The sequence below is a fragment of the Triturus cristatus genome, chromosome 4_2 (assembly GCF_964204655.1).
Source record: "Triturus cristatus chromosome 4_2, aTriCri1.1, whole genome shotgun sequence".
Lineage (NCBI taxonomy): Eukaryota > Metazoa > Chordata > Amphibia > Caudata > Salamandridae > Triturus > Triturus cristatus.
In genome coordinates this window covers 87266960-87281958 of record NC_140586.1, presented here as the reverse complement: position 1 = coordinate 87281958, position 14999 = coordinate 87266960, and the positions used below count along the sequence as shown (strand labels likewise).

The 14999-nt window shown below is 43.6% G+C and overlaps 1 protein-coding gene across 1 annotated transcript in view; it reads left to right on the top strand.

The window, feature by feature from the left end:
* The window catches only part of LOC146833056 (potassium channel subfamily T member 2-like), a 783113-nt gene that overhangs the window by 612862 nt on the left and 155252 nt on the right, over window positions 1-14999 (top strand). The window contains exon 24 of the mRNA XM_085599884.1: window positions 8767-8878. Coding sequence (XP_085456010.1) covers window positions 8767-8878 — 112 coding nt within the window. The remainder of the gene's footprint in view (window positions 1-8766; window positions 8879-14999) is intronic.

Sequence of the window (14999 nt, the reverse complement as noted above, 5' to 3'; positions counted from 1 at the left end):
CGACCAGGGCAACTGCAGCCACTACTGCCTTGGAACACGGTGTCCCCTTGCAGGATATTTGTCAGGCAGCTACGTGGGCCTCGCTGCACACGTTTACCAAGCACTACTGCCTTGACAGTCAGGTCTGGAGAGACGGCTTCTTTGGCCGTTCTGTGCTCCGTCACTTTCTGGTGTAATCTTGTTCGCAGACCCACCACCGGGGTTGGTATTGCTGGGGTATCTATTCTAAGGTAAGGAATCTATCACTAATGTGTCTCTTTTAGATGCACAAGTTACTACTTGTGTAACGATATATCTGTAAGAGACATTAGTTAGTGATAGATTCCTTACCGTCCCACCCATCCTCCCCGTTCTGCGAACTGATTACTAGGGTTAAGGTCATCCCCTTTTAGGGCCCTAGTTTTATGCACCAAAGGTCAGTTTCTCGCATGGATCTGCGTTTCGACACGGAAAGTTGTGTACAGAACTGACGTCTGCGCGCATGGGTGGCACCCGAGTGGTTTCCGTGACGTCGTCCCGGCGCGCACGACACGGGTGATGGGCGCGGAGCCGCACGGCACCGCAGGCGTACTGCTAGGCAGAAAACTTTCCGGATCCAGACGGACGTCTGGGGAATATTCTAAGGTAAGGAATCTATCACTAACTAATGTCTCTTATAGATATATCGTTACACAAGTAGTAACTTGTGCCTCTGGTCGGCAGCATCCATTTTGTGCTGTCTGGGTCGAGAAGGCTGGCACCGGAAAGACCAGTGACCCCACGAAACTTGCTTCAGAAGGGTGGAATCATACCTCCCACACCGGTTACCGGTGTGGAGGTATGATTCCAAGGTGTTTGATACCAAACACACCATTTTTTATTTCAGCCGTTTTCGAGATAGCATTTACCGTGAGGTTATAATGCACCTCTACCTATATGTCTGCCTGAGTCACAGACAACCCAGGAGAATGGTCTCCGAAGGCTGCAGAGGGGCTCTGCTCATGCAGGGGCACCGTCTCACATAAAACCTAGCACCCTGCCTTCAGGATTGTTAAAGCATGATATAGGGGTGACTTATACGTTTAAGTGTAGTGACCTATAGATATAGTGAACCTATTTCTAAAGTAAGCGGTGCAAGCACCAGCTTACACAGGCTGCAATGGCAGACCTGTAGTTCCATTTTGCATGGCCTCTTATGGGTGGCACAATACATGCTTCAGCCCATGGGAGGCCTCTGGGGTACCTATGCCCTGGGTACATGTGTACCATATACTAGGGACTTATAAGGGTACCCCAGTATCCAATCTGGAGTGTACCAAATAACATGGCATAACATTTTAGGGAGAAAGCAGATAGACTGGGTTCCTGATTAGCATGATCCCAGTCGGAGTAGTCAAAACAGGCAAAAAGTGGGGGTAACCATAAGAAGCAGATCCTACTTTCCTACAACTTCTATATGTGCAGCTAATTTAGTATTGATATGTTTTTTGAATTACACCACTTAGTTTCTGATTGCAGTATTTTAGATCTGGCATTTTCAGTGGGTTTATTCCCAGACTTTTAGCTTTTTGGTCTCCTGTATTTGACCCTGTTTTGTTGGTTTTAGGACTCTGGGCACTTTACCACTGCTGATCAGTACTAAAGTGCATATGCTCTCTGTGTAAATTGTGAATATGGATTGGTGTTTCCATGGTTGGCTTCTTTGACTTACTACTAAGTCCCTAGTACAGTGAACTGTGTGTGCCCAGGGCCTTTAAGTCAAATGCTACTAGTGGGCCTGCAGCACTGATTGTGCCACCCACACAAGCAGCCTTGCAAAAGGTTCTCAGACCTGCCACTGCAGTGTCTGTACGCAGTTTGGTACTGCCATGATTGAGCTGGCAAGTGCACCCACTTGTCAGGCCCTAACCTTCCCTTTTCTTACACATGAGTCACTCCTAACGCTGGCCCGAGGTACCCCTGTGGACAGGGTGCAGTGTCTGTGAACAGTGGGACATGTCCTGATGTGTATAACAAGTCCTGATAGTGAACTACAGAGAATTGTTTTTCACTAGTGAAAGGCTATCTGCCCCATAGGGGGAACAGCCATTACAACGCGGTATTTACCACGCGCAGCTTTTACATCGCATGTGTTACAACGCATGCGATGTTACAACGCAATGCCATTACAACGCAAGTCTTTACATCGACTTGCGCTAGATGGCGTGCTAACATTACAAATAGTGTAGTTTAGTATCCCAACACCTTCCCTACTGTTAAGTGGACTGGAGTTGGAATAGTAAATTACACTTTTCTAATGTTAGCACGCCATCTAGCGCAAGTCGATGTAAAGACTTGCGTTGTAATGGCATAGCGTTGTAACATCGCATGCGTTGTAACGCATGCGATGTAACTGCACGCGTTGTAATGACACGCGTTGTAATGTCATACATCCGCCCCATAGGATAGAATGAGAGTTAGTTTATAATGAAATGAAATACCAGGATTTGTAAAGTGCACAGCTACCTCTGGAGAGGTGTCCCAGCGCTATAACATCTTATAAATATAGCTTGCCATTGGGACAAGATAGGAAGGTATGGTTTTGTATGCCTGAACTCAGAATGTAAAGATGCGTCTTTTAGTAAGGATGATTTTTACCTTCTGTGTTTGAAAATACCCCTTTTAGTAAGTGGGTAATTTCTTGCTTAGCCACCCTGTGTGCCTCTGCTGGTTTGTGGATTGACTGTCTGGCTTTGGAGTGACAGGAGCTGGAGGTGTGCATTTACTGTAGACAGCTACTGGGGGGAGGGGGGGGGGGTTGAGTTGTGTCTTGCCTTTCCTGGATGAGTCGGGGCTAGGCTGGATAGACCTGGGCTGCATTTAGAGTAGGGGGAGGAGATTTCATTTTAACTGAATGGGCCTGGTCTGCCTTACTCAATACTGTCTCCACCTCCTGCCTGAAAGCTGAACCAGAGAGGACACAACTGGTTTTGACTGGGCACAGAACCTCTCCTCTCTGCCACAAGGGAACAAATGAAAATGCTGTATAAATATTGGGGCCCAGAACTTTAGATTACTTCTGGAATCACGAGGAACCTCTGCCAAGGAGAAAAGCTGGGAAAGCTGTGTGCTGTCTGGGGTTGGCCTGCAGTGGCTGTTTCTGCCAAGGAGAGGATAAAGACTTTGCTGTGTCTCCTGCTTGAAGAAGATCTTTAAGGGCTTGAAGTAGAGCTTGCCTCCTGTTCTGAAGTCTTAGGGACAGAAAAAATTCCCCACCAGCTCCCCTGAACTTCCTAGCTGGCAGTTCTGACCTACCATTCGGTGCCTGTTACTATATTGGGCCTCTGGAGGTTGTTCCTGCTGTTGGGAGCTGGAAAAGAGATGCAACTACGAGAAGCACGACATATCCACACAAGTTTCCTATGCAGCACCGCTGAAGAAACCGACGCAGCGCCTGCCCGCGGCTGGAGAAATTGCCGCAGGCCGAATCCCGTGCCTCGATATCCGAAGTCCGAGATCACCACACTGATTCTGACACAGGCCCTGCTGTGAGGTCGCAAGAACCAACATATCGTGGGACCGCGGCTGGAGAGACCAACACAGCGCCGTTGCCAAGAACAGACGCATCCCCGATCCACAAGCTTCGCACCGGGGCGCCAAGTCTACAAGGACACTGGGGACACAGCAAAAAACAGATGAATCACCTCCACGCACAGTAAGAAACCGACGTATCGCCTCCCCTTCGGTAAGGAATTGATGCATCATGTCCCCTGCATGGCAGCAAGGAACCGACGCATCACCTTCCCTACGGCTGTTTTTGTGTATGATTTTGACACATCCACGGTACTTTGTGTTGAAAGTGTCGCATCTATAGTTTTCTATGGACAGAACTATTTTTACCTTCTAAGGATTACATTTTAATTACTGTATTGTGGATTTTTGTCGTTTTGGTCTTGTTTGGTTTTGAGATAAAGATTACATATTTTTCTAAACTGGGGTGGTGTCCATTTGTAGTGTTTTCACTGTTTTACTGTATGTGTGCACAAATGCTTTACACACTGCCTCTGAGATAAGCCTGTCTGCTCGTGCCAAGCTACCAAGGGGGTGAGCAGGGATTGTTTTAGAAGTGTATCCCCCTTACCATGACTAGGAAGAATGGTCCCTACTTGGACAAAGGTGCAAACCATTGCCAACTAGAGACCCCCATTTCTAACACAGTAAATTAATACCTCTGGTTTTGAAATAGTATGTGTTTATATACATATACATTAGTGATATGCTGTGTAAACTTGCTTCCAATTGTTAGATTTTATTACCAAAAATATTGAGGTATGATTTATTTATTAGTAAAACTCTTTCCAGGGCAACAGGTTTAGTGCAAAACCTTAGTGGTAAACTTACACTTTTATGTAAGTTTACAGATTTTTTTATATTCACAAACTACTAGTTAATAGCATGTTTAAGACTGTGGGGAGTCCACAGTGGGAGCGGAGAGCTTCGCATACAAAAAATGGACCTGTCCTATCTTTTTATGTGCAAAGTTCTCTGCCCCGACTGCGGAATTTCCCCAGTCGTAAACTTACAATTAACTCATAGTTTATGAATACCAAAAAAAGTAATCTCACTTAAAAAGTACATTTACCGTTGTGAATCAGGTCTAGAGGTTACATGTGAGTTTTTCTCACGATTACCTAATTACTTTGCATTTTGGCATGTCGGAAATACTGTCCTTAAATCTTAATTCAGCATCTTTATTTTGCTTAGAGTAGAAAATTATATATATATAGGTAGCTTAGGTAAGCAAAATTGTCCCTTCAGGTTCCACTTTATCTTGATCTGATATAGGGCCTTATTACGATGCCGGCAGTAAAGCCTCCGACCTTAGGTTGGAAGCTATACAACTGACATCATCTGTTTCAATTCTGAACGGCTGATCACGATACAGCCGGTCGGAATTGAAACCAGACGGTTATTCCGGCTGGCTCAGAGAGCCTGTCGGCCTGCAGGAACCGGTCTGTAATCCATATGGACGGTGGTTTTCGCTGTCCAGATTATGATGCACGGTTTCTGGGCCGGCCTTTCCGACATGGAAACCCTCCAGTTGGCCCTTGATCCCTGCACCTTGTAGTGGGTACCTTGAGGTGCCTGCCACGGTGTGCAGGGATTAACACAATCTTCCATTTCTCTGAGAGCTTGTGTTACGGCCGGTGTTTGGCCGTAACACAAACTCCCGTAGAGAAATGGGAAAATGCGACCGTACCATGTGCGGTTGCATCATAATTAGGCAGTAGGTATCGCCGACCAGAGGTCGGTTGGAGAAAACTCCGACCAACATCGTAATAGGCCCCTTTGATTTCAGATTTCCTCAATGCTTTTTTTTTTTCTTCAATCTATCTACGTTGGGCATTCCTACTTGCATGTAGCCTTCTTACGGTTCTGAATTTTCTTCCTGTACCAACTTTTCACTAGTGGTCTGGCACTCGCCAACCAATTTAATATCATGCATGCTTAGTCTTGATCCAATATGTCTTTTTATATTGCTATTCACCAGTTGGGTAAGTATTTCCATTAGGTCTGATTGGTCATCTTTTGTGAATCTGCATTGATTGGCTCTGGAATTCATATCTTGATTCATGATTGCACTAGTTAGATCGGCAATGTCCAGTGCATCTCCATGTGGGCTGATCTGTGCAATATTCTCAGGGGAGAGTGGCATGAGAAGTTTACATAACTCAATTGAATAATATATATACTTAGTAAATATTCTCTAAATGTTTAATGGGTCCAGGCCTTCTCGTCCTACATTGGATGCTCCCATTTTCTTCTGATTCAGCAATGATTTTGCACCTAAGTGCATACGAGTCTCTCACTGACCTGACTGGATTTGTAAAAGGTCAATTTTTTAAAGGTATAATGTCTTCACTTTTCAGCGACTGAAATTTTCTCACTTTTTGTTCATATTTTAGGACAGGCTATAAGTCTGCATGTTGTCAATATTTCATTACCGATCTTATACTAACAATAAATTTAATAAGCAAATTATCCTAATGATTTCTGCAACAAAATGTCCACCGACTGGAATACATAGGCATTTTACTCAATGGTTCCATAAGTATTATATTGTGATCCAATTCGCCTTCATGGCGAAGCATAACATTTAAATCCAAGGTGTTTTAAATTATTCTCAGTTGAACTCTTAAGGAATAACAAAAGGAAATTAAACATGTACAATACTATATTGTTCTCCCAATCAGGCTAATTGTATGCAGCATGTGTGTAGTTCCATCAGTCTGTTCTAATAACACACAGCTGCATTATGAGTTGTTTTGTTGGTCAATAAAGTTCTCTCACTCACTGTCTGTGTACTTGTTACAGTGGCCAGTGAGAGATCCAACACTTACTCTCTAAATGTCAATACATTTCTGTAGCCAGAAAGAGAGAAAGAGACACTATTCTTGCACACTTGGGGGCAGATTTACAAGAAACTAACGCATCTGTAGGGATGCGTCAGTTTCTGTGCTCCAGCCTGCGATACCATTGCACCACCATGAATGCGCCGTATTTACAATACGGCGCACAATGGCGCAAGGATTGACTGACGCATCTATTGACCCAAAAGTCAGGCATTGCTAGAGTCATGTCGTAAGCACGACTCAACTCCAGCAATGCATGTTGAGGCCTATACTTATTGTACTGCGTCACTCCTTACACCTGCTTCAAGCAGGCGTAAGGTATTGACGCCGTGGCGTCCTAGAAGTGGCACACTTTTACGAGGCTTTCCTGCATGGGAACCTCCACCTTGCATACATTATACCGGACACAGTTATAATGTGATGCAAGGCTTTACAACGTGATGCAGCTCCTTGGATGCATCATGTTATACATTGTCTGCATTGTTTACGCCGCCGCTGCGTCACAAAAGTGAAGCAACTGCGGCGCAAAAGTGTTGCTTGTAAATCTGCCCCTTATTTGTGTAAATGTCACAATGATCACTATGTGGCACCAGTGTCAGCAGCCACATGCAAAAATTTGTGGGGCACGGGAAGGGGGTATGCGGGAGGGAGTATTTTAATAATAAAAAAAGGAAAACTTACTTATGCTGCCGGGCGCCTCCAATGTCGCGCCTGGTCACGTTCTTCTTCCTTGTCCCAGCAGGCACTGGGGCTGCATTAGATTCCCTGTCCAATCCCCGTGCATGAGAGCAGCACGGGGATTGGCCTGAGCGGGCTCAAAAGACGCTCTCTCAGGCACAGGGAGTCTGTGCTGTTTCTCTAACCTGGCTGTTCAATACAGCCGGGTTAGAGAAACATAAGTGCGCATGTTTGTTTGGTGGGTCTGTAGGCCGGCCAAACACACATGTGCACTAAGATAGTGCACATAGCACTCCTCCTCTCATGGTCCAGCCCCACTTCTCCCTACACACTGGCTGAGTCAGCTGCTGAAAAATAAAACGATAATGAAATATTGTTTTATTTTTAGCTGCTTGCTCTGAGCCAGTGGGGCGACGCTCTTCTGCCATTGCGTAGGAGCCGCCCTGCGTGGCACTTCTCTTACTATCTGTGTTTGTTTCTATGGTCACTAATAGGGCACTTTTTTTGCTGTCAGTGTATATGCCTCTAAGGTCAATGAAAGACTCCTCGCTAGCTATCTTTGTATATGATCAATGAGAGACTCCGCCTTTGCTATCTATGTATATGTATCTTTAATCAATGCGAGACTCCTCTAGCTGTCAGTGTATATGTCGCTTTGATCAATGAGTGACTCCTCTCTTGCTGTCTGTGTCTATGTGTCTATGGCCAATGAAAGACTCCTTTCTAGCTGTCTGTGTATATTTCTCTTTGATCAATGAGAGACTCCGCCCTTGCTGTCTGTCTCTTTGATCAATAAGAGACTCCGCCCTTGCTTTCTATGTATATGTCTCTTTGATCAATGACAGACTCCACCCTTGCTGTCTGTCTCTTTGATCAATGAGACTTATCTCTTGCTATCTGTGTATATGTCTCTTTGATCAATGATAGACTCTGCCCTTGCTGTCTTTGTATGTCTCTTTGATCATTGAGAGACTCCTCTCTTGCTGTCAAGGTTGCTCTCTGTACAGTTAGTGAATGGCACCATCTTTGCTATCAGTGTATAAATTGCTATGAGTGATGAAAGGCTTCTCTCCTTCCGTCAGTGGCTCTTTGTGGTTAGAAAGGTACACACACCACCCTTGCTATCTGTGTGTTTCTCTTTATGATGAGTGAGATGCACAATTCCTGCTAGCTGCCTATACGTTTCTATGGTCAGTCAGTGAAATGCATCTCCTATCCTGTCAGTGTATTATTGCCAATGGTCAGATGGGTCGTGGAGGCTCTAGCAGTCGCTGCACAGCCTCTTATGGTCAGCGAGAGGTCCCTCGCTTGAAGTCAATATGTGTTTCCGCGGTTGGTCAGTGAGATGGTGCTCCTCTATTTCTGTCAGTTTGCACATGTTTCTATTTGCAGCTACAATGTAATAAAAATCTAATCTACATTACCTATGTTTGAATAAAGCAATCCTAGTTGAAGGAAGATGTCATGGGATCCACAAGGCTCATTACTTTTGCCATTCGTGATAGCCGTCCTGGATGTGTCTTAATTCCTAAGGCTTAGCGCAAGTGATGTGCATGAATAGGAGTATGAACAAGAATAGCAAGGGAGTGTTGCAAGTGTGTGATGGACTGTGTAAATGGGGGGGGTGCTGAAGGGTTATGTGTCTCTGTGGATTATGTAAATAAAGGTTAAATCTGTGATTCATTGAGGATTAAAGCTGTTTTCGCCTCCAACGCAGGTTGTTTCCGGGCTTGAACATCATCACCGAGCTGACCCATCCGGCCAACATGAGGTTCATGCAGTTCAAAGCCAAGGACCATTACTCTCTGGCCCTCTCCAAACTGGAGAAGGTACGGTGCCTGGGAGTTAAACTAGAAGGGTTGGGAGGTGTTAAAATCAGTGCACCCCTGGGGAATGTGCTCAGAGAGGTGCAATTAAGGTTCATGTAAAGATCTTCTCAGAGGGGTGCATCGTGTCCATAGCCAGGAGACCTGATCAAGGGGAGGCTCTGACCCATACCTGGGGAGAGTGGAGCACATACACATTCTGTCCAGGCGTGAGATCTAGTGAGCATTGGGGTGCGATCTATCCACACCTGGATATATGATCTGGCAGCGGTAAGTCTGTCATTATGCAGAGTAGGGACGTGGTGCAGGAACAATTTTCACAGTGGGGGTGTTGCCATTAAGGTTATGTAACCGAAGTCCTAGAGCTTGTAAAAAAATACAAACGTCACACACAAAAAAGTATAGAAAATATGCCGCGCCCATTCCACAGGAGCGGGGTAAGGTTATATTATGTAGTTGGTTGTGTTGAAATAGGCAAAAAATGTGCATAGATGTGCAGTTTTACAGGTAAAACTATATAGAGCACAAACGATGTGTGGAAATCGGGTTTCAGCAAATATGTATCATTTGTGCATCACCAACTTAAGGGTCTTGAATTGTTTTGATCCTATTAAAATCATTATTCACATTCCACCTCAGCATTACAATAAATCTGGTTTATTTTCACTTTCCTAATGGCTGATATATTTTGAAATGTGTATTGCTCATTTATAGTATGGAAATGTCGTTCTGTTAGAAGAAAACTGAAATCCTACATCTTTCCTTTCACTTCCTGTACCGCAGTAAAATTGTCACCTAGGTCACTTTTACAAAATCTCACTTTGCAGTCAGAGAAATAAAAGTAAATATCGGTTTCCAAACAATGTTTGTCAGGAGACATAGCCTGAAATTTGACCTTTGTCTTTGAATGCAGCGCAAATGCAGCAAGATAAACACATTTAAAGACATCTTTATGGCTCAGTCGCCTTCTGAACTCCAGCATTGTTATTTTGAGGGTGCTTCAGCTACTTCCAGCGACTGTGGAGTTGGGCGGTGCAATCAGGAGGGACGCAGTATGCCAACACTGAACATACAATTGACAACGTGGGTGTATTCTGCACACTAGCTGAGGGCTGTGGTGGAACTCCAGACTACTACAGTTTAATTCTGCCACTACATGCAGATGTTTTATGATGACGAAGCAGCCAGGCAGCAGTGTCATATGAAAGATGAAGCCCATAAACATAAAGGCTGAGAAATTATATTTCCACATAAACATTCTTAGACATAAGAGGAAGGTTTGAAAACTATCATCCTGTACTCTATAAAAATGTGATTTTTTTTCAGATGAATTAGGAAGCAAAATGGTATGCAGGGAGCTTCCATATATCAAAATCTCCTCACAATTTCATAAATATTAATCATATAGTACGTATCATAGAAGAATGTTCTGTAGAAAAAATATACACAACTTTCATATGTTGTCATCTACATAGCATATGACAAGTACAAATACAAATGTACTATAAAAACACAGTAAAATTTGTCAATATCGCCACATCCTTGCAATTAATAAGTTAACATTGGTCATCTTAAGGTTCAATACTGAACTACATAGTATTTCATAATAACAAAAAAACATTAAGGGCCTTATTACAACTACAGCGGTCCATTGGACTGTCGTAGTCGTGGTGGCGGTCCACCTGCCATATTTTGACTCGCAGAACTACTGCCGCAGTCAGGGATCCGCGATCCGTGATGATCTTGCAGCAATGTGGCTAGTAATAAGATGGCGGTGCCGCTGCGGCAATGCCAAGCATATTACTAGTTTCCTCACCACCACATGTTTCATGGAGGTGAGCTGGCCATGAAAAGTGTGGAGGTGAGGAAACAAAGGGGTCCCTACAGAGCACCCTGTTGCCTCAGGGTTACAGGGTGCATGCAGGGGGGGCACATGTCGTGCACCCTTGTATGCATGCACCCCAGTTCCTGCAGGGCATGGACTTGAATGCCTTTGCTCCCCTTGCTGTGTCTTTTTCATTGGCACTGCAGTGGGACTGCCAAAGAGCTGCCTGCCAGATACAAAAAACATTGTAATCTGGCGGGCGGTCTTTTTTGGCTTTGGTGTCGTGGCGGCCCACTCTCATACCGCCAAAGTCAAAATAAGGCCCTAAAGGCCTTATTATAAGTTTGGCTGTCCGTGAACCGCCGTACTCGCAGTCTCGGTCCAACCGCCGCAAGCTCGGTGGTCTGACCACCGTATTATGAGTTGGGCAGATTGCTATTGTACCGCGGACACTGCCAACACACCGCAGACCACCAGGGTCGCGGTCAGCGAAGAGCCGCAGCCATAGGGCGGTACAGAGGAGTTCAACCGTCCATATTATGACTTGGCTTTCCAGCGAGCCGACCACTGCGGTGTGGCCGCCAGCTTCAAGTTGGCAGAAATGAAGGATTTGGGGTGCGTACTCGCCCTTCTCCTGTTCTTCCCATCAGAGTTCTACGTGAATCCCTTTCCTCAGGTCCCCCTTCACAGCAGCATCTTCACCCCAAAGAGTATGACCCGGTTTGCGGCGATATACAGGTGAGTCCTTTTTGTACCATATACTCATTGCTTGAATTGCCCACACATGGGCCAGACTACAGCAATGGGTAGATGGTATTTTTCCACAAGTATCATTCACATGTGTGTATTCAACACATTTGTAGTCGAAATGTTCACACAGGCATCGTTACATAAGGAAAACTAATCACCAGTGCCACAAGATCTCTGCAGCGACACCATGGTAAACTTGTAATGCGGCGGTCTGAAGACGCGGCCTGCGGGCGGTCGAACTGCCAAACTCGCAACCAGGCCTTCAGCGTTATGAAGTGCAAATACCAAAGTGTGACCGGTCTCTGGACATAATATCGAGTTATTAATATCGAGCTACACAAATATCGAGTTTTTAATATTGTGACACATTAATATTGTGATGCAGAAATATAATGGACATGCACATCGATTTTTAGGTAAGTAATATAAATTTTTAGGTAAGTAATATTGTTTGCAAGAATATCTGCGCTTTTAATATCATTTGCATTAATGTTGTAAAAATATTGCTCTTCTATTATTTGAATGTGTTCCAGTTCAGATTTTAATTGTATAGGTCATATATTGTTGGCATAATTGTTGTTAATATTTTTAAATATAGTTTTTAATTTTAAGTTATTTATAATTTTTTATGTAATTGTTAATAGTAATTTATACTGCCAAAGCGGGTTGTGAGGTTTGCAGAGGTACAGGGTGGGAAGTTCATTATGCACAATTCATTATTAATACATTTTTAATTAATATTAATTATTTAATTGATAATTAATTATCTAAATTGTGTAATTATTATAATTTTGTAAGCGATATTTTAGGTGCAGGTTGTTTTGTTTGTAGGGGTTTAGGGCGGGAAGTTAAGTAATCATTTATTAATTATGTATTAATAATTAGTAATTTATAATTATATAAATTGTATAATTATATATTTTTAGTGATATTTTGGAATGTATGTTGGGTATGTAAGTGTATAGGGTGTGAAGTTAAGTATTGATTAATTATCAATCATAATATAATTATAATGTAATTGATAATTAAGTAAACTGTGAAATTATTTTTTTTGTTATTTTTAGGTGTGGGTTGTGGGGTTTGTAGGGGTATGGTGTGGGAAGTTAATTAAGTTATAATTAATTATCAACGATTTTTTAAAATTAAATATTGAATGTATTAATTATGTAGATTGTTTAATAATTATATTTAGTGTTATGTTTGTGGGTGAATAGGGCAGGCAGGTATTTAATTATAATTAACAAATATTTAATAATTTATTAATAATTATTGTATACATTACTTAATATGTTAACCTTTTTTAATCGTAATTATATTTTAATTGTGTGTTGCTATGTTTGTGGGAGTATGTGTTTTTAATTAAAAGATCAATTAATAGCAAATGTGTAAATTTGAAACTGTAAAAAAATGTTTTTTAAATGTATATATCATTTTTATATTAATAGTTTTATTTTTTTGGTCAAGTAATAGTTATTAACATATGTTATGTGTTTGAAGTGAACTACTTTTTCTACAGTTGCACAGACTGGAGTGGGATTTGTAAATTTTACCCCTCCGGCGTCCAGTGCTTTCCCTACTGTTGCACAGACTGGAGTGGGGATAGTAAATTTTACCCCTCTGGAGTCCAACGCGTTCCCTACTGCTGCACAGGCTGGAGGGGGAATGGTACATTTTACTCCTCCGGCATCCAACAGTTTATCGACTGTGGCACAGACTGCCCCTCCAAGTCCACCGCTTTCCCTGCTTCTGCACACAGTGGAATGAAAATAGTACATTGTACCCCTCTGCAGTCCAACACCTTCCCTACTGTTGCACAAACTGCAGTGGAATAGTATGCCTAGTTTTTTTACAGAGTTTACAATATTTTATTATTGGGCAAATATATGCACTATTATTATTTGTATGTTTTTAAAAATGTATATTATCTGTGTGTAGAGATATATGGATTTAATATTAGTAAATTAGGAAAACAACAAAAAAATGTAAAATATAGCTATTTAATATTAGTAGTTTGTTATATGTATATATAAACATACACACACGTTTTTGTGTGTATGTTTACATAACTATATATTTATTTTTAATATTAAATGTTACATTTATGTAATATACATTATATTATAGTTATGTATTAAAATCTTTAGGTTTTACTATGTTAAACTGTGTATTTATTAAAAAATTATATTTTTGTCTTATTTTAAACAATATTAGTGTAAACGATATTTTTGTACCTACCTTTATAAGTATATAGAAACAATATTTGTGTCAACGACATTTCGGACACGATATTTGTGTGTCACAATATTTGTGTGCTCGATAGTATGTCACTGATTCGTATCACCAGTCAGCAACTAAGTATAAAAACAACTTAGAGCCTCAAAGCAGTTCTTTTTTCATACAGCATGATATCCCACACTTTCCATAAAGACGTTTTTACAGGAAGCGCTAGTAAAGCAGGCTCAATATAATAAAGTACTAGTCCAATCTAAAGTCAGAAGAAAGCAATGGGAAGTAAAGCATACAGTGCCTCTACTTGAAACAGTACCCTTTTTCCTGGAGATAGCAGTATCCCACACGACATATGGTACTTTGGAACATTTAAACATAACGGCCAGTCTTAATATAAACTGCAAATATCGGGGGCGTGGCCAAGATGGCGGGGTGAGCGGACGCTTCCTCCCGTAGCTCCTCCGGCCCGGCCAAGCTTGAGCCCTTTTCTTATGCTTTTCTCCACCCGCTGAGGCTCAGCGTGGAAGAGGAGCGTGGCGGAGCACCTGGTGCGCACGTTGTTGCCGTTTTGGTTCTGATCGCCTCGGGGAAAGCCCCCAAAAAGTCCGATCGAGCTCGAGGAGCACAGGAGGGCCTGAGAGGCGGAGCGCATCGGAGTGCTGTCCGGGCGCCTCGGCTGGGCCTGGTGCTGAAAGTTGCGATCTGGAGGGAATCTGGCCCGTCGCTCGACGGAGGGTGAAGGAGCCCTGCGGGAGGGGACCCGACGGTGCGGAAGACTTCGGACGGGTGCTTTGGCACTCAGACCTGTGTCGGCGACACTTCGCACTGTGTAGGCCCCTGTCCCTTGGCCGAAGTACGGCGGACTCTCTGTTGGGGTCGGACCATCTGGGCCCCTGCGTGTGACAGACTGAAACCGGCGGTGGAACCTATTTGATTGCTGTGCGTTTTGGGGGCCCCGGTGGTGTCGCCGGGCCTGGTCGCTCTGCCCTGCCTCGCCCTGCCGCCATCTTGTCCCCATGGGATCAGTGGTGTTGGCCTTCACCGGAGCCCTTTCTGGTGGATGTATGTGACCGCCGCTGCTGCCGGGCTGACGTTTTGGGGGATGTGCTGATGAGGAGCCCCCCACTGTAGCTTCCATTCCTGTCTCGGATGGGCACCCGCGGCTGGCGGTGACCGGGCTGGACCGCCATTTTGTCACCTGTGACGCAGCGACCCTGCTTGTGGGGGACACCCACGTCGAGTGCTTGCCAGCAGCTGGGCATCCCTGGGGCGGCTGGACCAGTGCCCGACCGCAGTGCTTGCGATGTCTGGAAGAGGAGG